The 8,080-nt window shown below is 34.6% G+C and overlaps 1 protein-coding gene across 1 annotated transcript; it reads left to right on the top strand.

The window, feature by feature from the left end:
• The first annotated feature begins 1,987 nt into the window (after nucleotides 1-1,987).
• Nucleotides 1,988-7,658, top strand: LOC143241968 (sodium-dependent proline transporter-like). Its single transcript, XM_076485305.1, has 3 exons — nucleotides 1,988-2,056; nucleotides 2,562-2,635; nucleotides 7,276-7,658. The coding sequence occupies exons 1-3, from the start codon at nucleotides 1,988-1,990 to the stop codon at nucleotides 7,424-7,426; spliced, it is 294 nt and encodes a 97-aa protein (XP_076341420.1). The 3' UTR covers nucleotides 7,427-7,658.
• Nucleotides 7,659-8,080: the final 422 nt, after the last annotated feature.

The following is an 8,080-nucleotide window of genomic DNA, read 5'->3' as shown; positions in this document are numbered from 1 at the left end:
CCTCGAGTAGCTTTGTGCGAAATTCAAAATAAACAAACAAACAACGCCTTGGGTACGGTAAAATAAATAAATCGAAGAAGCTTTACCCCTTGAGTCCTAAACTGTTTATGGATCTCAAATTGGACAAGAAATGGCTGAAAGTTCAAAATAAAAAAAACGAACTCATTCTACTAGCTGCGGCTGATATCCCCCCCATAAAAAAGGGGTTACATGTTAGTATCAACAATTAACACTAACTCTGTAGAGTTAAAATATCTTTAATAAACAGAATAAAACTGTCCTTAATCTTTCAGAGGTTTCTGTTTTTTAACAACAATTAATACAAACTCTATACAGTTACAATATACTATATACAGTTACAATATTGAGTTCGATTTACATGAAGTGGTAATACCTCTAAATTCTCCATAACAAATAACTACGAACTCTGCACGGTTAGAATATCTTGTGTTGTTAACTGAAGATTTATTTTTTAATGTTTTATTTATAATATTGTAGACACAATAAGTTAAGCTAAATAAGCTGTAAATGTACACTCTTGTAAATTAATTGAAACAAGACGGAAAATTACGATTGTTTCAATTTTTTGCGTTTTATTTCTAAGAATCCAAAATTAATCACAAATTAATACATAATATGACCGCCTTTTTTTTTCAGAAGATCATTAATCCGCTTTGTCATCGAGTCCACGAGTTGACTGCAATCTTTACTAATTTTGATCGCTTAGCTTATCTTTCGTAGTACAGTCTTTTCCCCGAAGTCTTTCTTTACAAATCGCCCAAAGATTTTCAATAGGATTTAAGTCCGAGAGTTTCCAGGCCAGACCAGCACCTTTATTCGCGTTGTAGTAATAAAATTCTTCACAAGATTCGATGTGTGGCACGGAGCCAGATCTTGCTGGAAAATGCCAGATCCATCTGGAAATCTCTTTTTCAATTCTGGAATGACTCTTCTTTGCAAAACTTCGATGTACTGTGGTCCTCACGTCATACCTTCTACGACATGTAAGCCTCCGACGCCATAGTTGCTAAAAACACCCCAAAACATCTTCAAGAGATGTTTTACGAACTGATTGATGTGAAATTTCGAAGTTTCTCACCTGGAGATCTGCGAACATGCAGACTTCTTTGACCCTGTACAAAGAAATGAGTCTCGTCACTGAATAACACTTTCCTCCATTGTTCTTGTGTCCAGTTCTTGTATTTCAGACCCAATTGATACCGTTTTTCTTCATTGAGTTGGTAAAAGTTGTTTTTGACTGGTCTCCTTGCCCTTCTAACGCAATTTCGAATGACGTAATATTCCTCAAAATTTCGTCATATATCCCAAAATAGATTGACCGTACTGCAAAACACAGCTAATGACACCGTCTGTGTGAAAAAAATGACTATTAAAGGAAATCAGCAGGTCCAGCGAGTCCACACCGGCCGCCATGCTGAAAATATTGTAAAATGACCATTTGTTTCAATTTATTTGCACAAGGGTGTATATTTGTATAAATTATGTTAAGAGTTTGATTAATAACTGTTACTTACTATTCTTTTATTATTTTTTTTCATCGAAATATCCTCCTGGTGACTGCTGTGTTATATGACTAAAAGATCAAATTTCAATACCGTTGGTGGACACAGTGCAGACAATCGTACAGCTTTCATCTTATAATAAACGCCCAGTTTCTCACAAAACTGACTATTTTCACAAAAGAACTGTTTTGTTGCTTACCTTTGATACTTAAGAACTTATTGTGCTATTGTAATTATTGTTTTAAGCTACTATTTATGAATATTACAACAGTAATGTAAGTTATTGTTCAATACTCGAACTTTTCTTACGTCATTGTTTTAAATTACCTCTTTAATTTACTATGACGTTATTGTTTGAACAGTTTTCATCTTCTAGGACTTGGGTATGCTCAGGTTATTTCCACAAGCTACCTTACAATATTCTACAATTATTTAATGGCTGTGTCAGTATTTTACCTCGCTCCATGTCAAGCCAACTTCCATGGACGACTTGTGATTCTTCGTGGGCAGGAGATGTGTGTAACGAAACAGAGGTATAACATTTCATTATAAACAGAGGTATAGCATTTCTTTATGTAAACAGAGGTATAGCATTTCTTTATGTAAACAGAGGTATAAAATTTCTTTATGTAAACAGAGGTATAGCATTTCTTTGTGTAAGCAAAGGTATAACATTTCTTTATGTAAGCAGAGGTATAGCATTTCTTTATGCAAACAGAGGTATAGCATTTTTTATGACAGAAAAAAAATAAAGCTATGAAATTTTATGGTCGTTTTCTTCATAAGATTTTAAAGATAATCATATTCATATCTTCATATTCATGTCTTCATATTCATCTCTTCATATTCATGTCTTCATCTTGATATCTTCATATTCATGTCTTCATATTTATATTTTCATATTCATATCTTCATATTCATGTCTTCATATTCATGTCTTCATATTCATGTATTCATATTCATATTTGTGTGTTTATATTCATATCTTCATATTCATGTCATATCATACATGTCTTCATATTCATTTCTTCCTTCCAGTTAATGAATCGAAGTAATTCTTGTGATTCTAATAATACGGAGAAGAGAATTTCATTGACCGAATTGTACTTCAAGTAAGAGTCGTTTTAGTAATAATGTATCCATACTTATAATATTATGTTTGTACTTCAAGTAAGAGTCATTTTAGTAATAATGTATCCATAGTGATAATATTGTGTTTGTACTTCTAAGTGAGAGTCATTTTAGTAATAATGTATCCATACTGATAATATTGTGTTTGTACTTCAAGTAAGAGTCATTTTAGTAATAACATTATCCATACTGATAATATTATGTTTGTACTTCAAGTAAGAGTCATTTTAGTAATAACGTATCCATACTGATAATATTATGTTTGTACTTCAAGTAAGAGTCATTTTAGTAATAACGTATCCATACTGATAATATTGTGTTTGTACTTCAAGTAAGAGTCATTTTAGTAATAACGTATCCATACCGATAATATTATGTTTGTACCAAGTAAGAGTCATTTTAGTAATAATGTATCCATACTGATAATATTATGTTTGTACTTCAAGTAAGAGTCATTTTAGTAATAATGTATCCATACTGATAATATTATGTTTGTATTTCAAGTCAGAGTCATTTTAGTAATAATGTATCCATACTGATAATATTGTGTTTGTACTTCAAGTGAGAGTCATTTTAGTAATAATGTATCCATACTGATAATATTGTGTTTGTACTTCAAGTAAGAGTCATTTTAGTAATAATGTATCCATACTGATAATATTGTGTTTGTACTCAAGTGAGAGTCATTTTAGTAATAATGTATCCATACTGATAATATTGTGTTTGTACTTCAAGTAAGAGTCATTTTAGTAATAATGTATCCATACTGATAATATTATTGTTTGTACTCAAGAGTCAAGTAAGAGTCATACTTTAGTAATAAGTCATTTTATCCATACATGATAATATTATGTTTGTACTTCAAGTAAGAGTCATTTTAGTAATAATGTATCCATACTGATAATATTATGTTTGTACTCAAGTAAGAGTCATTTTAGTAATAATGTATCCATACTGATAATATTATGTTTGTACTTCAAGTGAGGAGTCATTTTAGTAATAATGTATCCATACTGATAATATTGTGTTTGTACTTCAAGTGAGAGTCATTTTAGTAATAATGTATCCATACTGATAATATTGTGTTTGTACTTCAAGTGAGAGTCATTTTAGTAATAATGTATCCATACTGATAATATTGTGTTTGTACTTCAAGTAAGAGTCATTTTAGTAATAATGTATCCATACTGATAATATTGTGTTTGTACTTCAAGTGAGAGTCATTTTAGTAATAATGTATCCATACTGATAATATTATGTTTGTATTTCAAGTAAGAGTCATTTTAGTAATAATGTATCCATACTGATAATAGTGTGTTTGTACCTTCAAGTCAGAGTCATTTTAGTAATAATGTATCCATACTGATAATATTATGTTTGTACTTCAAGTCAGAGTCATTTTAGTAATAATGTATCCATACTGATAATATTATGTTTGTACTTCAAGTGAGAGTCATTTTAGTAATAATGTATCCATACTGATAATATTATGTTTGTACTTCAAGTAAGAGTCATTTTAGTAATAATGTATCCATACTGATAATATTATGTTTGTACTTCAAGTAAGAGTCATTTTAGTAATAATGTATCCATACTGATAATATTATGTTTGTACTTCCAAGCAAGAGTCATTTTAGTAATAATGTATCCAGTCTGATAATATTGTGTTTGTACTCGAGTAATGAGCGGGTCCTTAGTAATACATGAACAAGGCGTATAGGTTATCATAGTAGATTTGATACACGAACAAGGTGTATAGGCTCTCATAGCAGATCTTTAATACGATCAAGGTATAGGCTCATAGCAGATCTGATAATACGAACAAGGTGCTTCATAGCAGATCTGGATACATGAACAAGGTGCATAGGTTCTCATAGCAGACCTGGATACACGAACAAGGTGTATAGGTTTCATAGCAGATCTGATACATGAACAAGGTGTATAGGCTCATTAGCAGCTCTTAATTACACGAACAAGGTATATAGGCCTCATAGGATTTCATACTAGGCAAGGTCTATTCACAGCAAATACTGTGAACAAGGTGTATAGGTTTCATAGCAGATTTGATTACATGAACAAGGTGTGTAGGCTCAGCTAGCTGTTTTGATCACGAACGAAGACAAGTATACAGGTTTCATAGCGAGATTTACCACTTGAACAAGGCAAGCAGGGTTCACAAAGATCTGGATACGAACAAGGTGTGTAGGTTTCACAGCAGATCTGATTGCCACGAACAAGGTGCATAGGCTCATAGCAGATTTGATACATGAACAAGGTGCATAGGCTCATAGCAGATCTGATACACGAACAAGGTGCGTAGGTTTCATAGCAGATCTGATGCCATGAACAAAGGCGTATAGGCTCCATAGCAGATTTGATACACGAACAAGGTGTGTGTAGGCTCATATAGCAGATCTTGATACCACGAACAAGGTGTATAGGTTTCATAGCAGATCTGGATACGAACAAGGTGTATAGGTTTCACAGCAGATTTGATACATGAACAAGGTGTCATAGGCTCCATGTTAGCAGATTCTGATACACGAACAAGGTGTCTAGGTTCTCATAGCAGATTTGATACACGAACAAGGTGTATAGGTTTCATAGTAGATCTGATACATGAACAAGGTGTATTTCCATAAGCAGCAGACGATACAATGAACAAGGTGTACAGGCTTCAGCAGACGGATACTACGAAACAAGGTGCATAGGCTCTCCAGCAGATCTGATACACAAAATTGCGTGTGAGGTTCATAGCAGATTGGATACACGAACAAGGCATCGGTTTCATAAGCAGATCTGGATACACGAACAAGGTGTATAGGCTCTCATAGTGACTTAGATACACCAAGGCTCTCACAGCAGATCTGATCCATGAACAAGGGCATAGGTTCCATAGCAGATTTGATACACGAACAAGGTGTGTAGGTCTCATAGCAGATTGGATACATGAACAAGGTGCGTATAGGCTTCATAGCAGATCTGATACACGAACAAGGTGTATAGGCTCACATAGCAGACTTGATACACACGAACAAGGTGTATAGGCTCATAGCAGATTTGATACACGAACGTGTATAGGCTCATAGCAGATTTGATACATGAACAAGGTGTATAGGTTCCATAGCACGAACAAGGTGCGTGAACAAGGTGCAGGGCTCTACAGCAGATTATATGACACAAAGCAAGGTGTAGGTTCATAGCTAGACTTGATACATGAACAAGGTGTCTAGGTTTCACAGCAGATCGGATACATGAACAAGGTGTCCAGGTTCTCACAGCAGATTTGATACATGAACAAGGTGTATAGGCTTCACAGCAGATCTGATACATGAACCTGAGTGTATGTGCCTCTCATAGCAGATCTTGATACACGAACAAGTGTGTATAGGCTTTGCAGCAGATTGATACACGAAACAAGTTTTGTATATGTGGTGCTCTATAGCAGATCTGGATACACGAACAAGGTGTGTAGGCTCTCATAGCAGATCTGGATACATGAACAAGGTGCAGCGGTCATAGTAGATCTGATGATACATGTGAACAAGGTGTATAGGCCTCACAGCAGATCTTGATACACGAACAAGGTGTATAGGCTTCACAGCAGATTTGGATACACGGAACAAGGTGTATAGGTCTTCATAGCAGATCTGATACACGAACATGGTGCATAGGTTTCTTAGCAGAACTGGCAGAAGGCAGGGCGTGGCTCATAAAGGATTTGATACACGAACAAGGTGCATAGGTTTCATACAGCAGATTTGATACACGAACAACGTGTATAGGTTTCACAAAGCAGATCTTGATACGAACAAGGTGTATAGGTTTCAAAGCAGATCTTGATACCACGAACAAGGTGTCTAGGTTCTCTCATAGCAGATCTGATACACGAACAACGCGTTAGGTCACACAGGAGATCTTGATTACTACGAACAAGGTGTATAGGCTCTCACAGCAGATCTGACATACGAAAAGCAGACAGCTGATCTTGATACACGAACAAGGTGCAGGTATTCACAGCAGATCTGATATACGAAACAAGGTGGCTCTACAGCATCTGGATACGAACAAGGGGTGTAGGCTCTTACAGCAGATCTGATGAACCAACAAGTGCGTAGGTCTCATAAAGCAGATCTTGATACACACAATGTGCGGTAGGCTTCAAAGCAGATTTGATACATGAACAAGGTGTATAGGTTTCATAAAGCAGATCTGGATACATGAACAAGGCGTGTAGGTTTCATAGCAGATTTGATACATGAACACGGTGTATAGGTCTTCCGCATAGCAGATTTGATACATGAACAAGGTGTGTAGGTGGTTCTAAAGCAGATTTGATACACAAGGTGTGCAGGTTTCATAGCAGATTTGATACATGAACAAGGTGTAAAGGCTTCATGCTGTTTTCACAGCAGATTTCATGCAGTATGCAAGCAGATACCTAGGGTTCCATTTTGTTTTCACACATTCATTGTAGCTGTCAGACATGTTAATCTTAGTCGAAGTTTTCTTTTTTTATATTCATAAAGAGAAACACCTTGAAACGCCTGTTAAGTGTAGATTAGACTCGGTGTTTTAATTAAATGTTAATAAATGGATTTTGTTTATGTTTCTTACTTAGGAACTATGTTCTACATTTATCCAGTGGATTACAAGAGGTCACCATGCTCAACTGGAAAATGTGCTTATGTTTAATAGGAGCATGGACAATGGTCTATTTCTGTGTCATTAAAGGAGTCCAATCATTGGGAAAGGTTAATTCCAATGTTTAAACTAACTGAGAAATGTTAATTGTTGTAACTGAGATAATTATAACTTATTGTCTAGGGTCAATTACATAAATGAACGAATTTTATCGTATTGAGAAAAGTTAACACATTATTAATATACAATACCAGTAGTATCAAGTTAATCAGAACCTGTCTTTAAAATTTAACCTATTTACTGTAAGATATGTAATAAACAAATGTTACTACTATAGTCAGCTATAATAAACCTTGTATACTTCTGAAAGTCTACATCTTGACTATCTTATATTGATACAATAGACACCCCCACACCAGCTTTTATACTACATGTTATGTATTTAATCACAATTTAATTTTCTTTTATTGATCCCAGTGGCGCCATCAATATTGGTCTGTTTAAATAATTCTCCATATCTGCCTAGGAACCATTGACGTAAACCTTCAACTTTTGTTTTGGAATATATATTTTGACAGAAATACGCATAATGTAACTCTCACACATAAACGTAGGCATCAATCATTCTGTTCTGTTACACTGACCTTTACTACATCTATATATACATATTATAAAATCAATACATTTATTCAATATTATTTATTTCACAACCACAGTGCTGTGTATGTTACCATTCTCTATGGCAGTGGTTCCCAAACCAGGGATGCGAGATAACATTTCAG

Source organism: Tachypleus tridentatus, unplaced genomic scaffold (genome assembly GCF_004210375.1).
Source record: "Tachypleus tridentatus isolate NWPU-2018 unplaced genomic scaffold, ASM421037v1 Hic_cluster_1, whole genome shotgun sequence".
Classification (NCBI taxonomy): domain Eukaryota; kingdom Metazoa; phylum Arthropoda; class Merostomata; order Xiphosura; family Limulidae; genus Tachypleus; species Tachypleus tridentatus.
The sequence above is the reverse complement of the archived record's forward strand: the minus strand, read 5'-3'. Positions and strand labels throughout refer to the sequence as shown.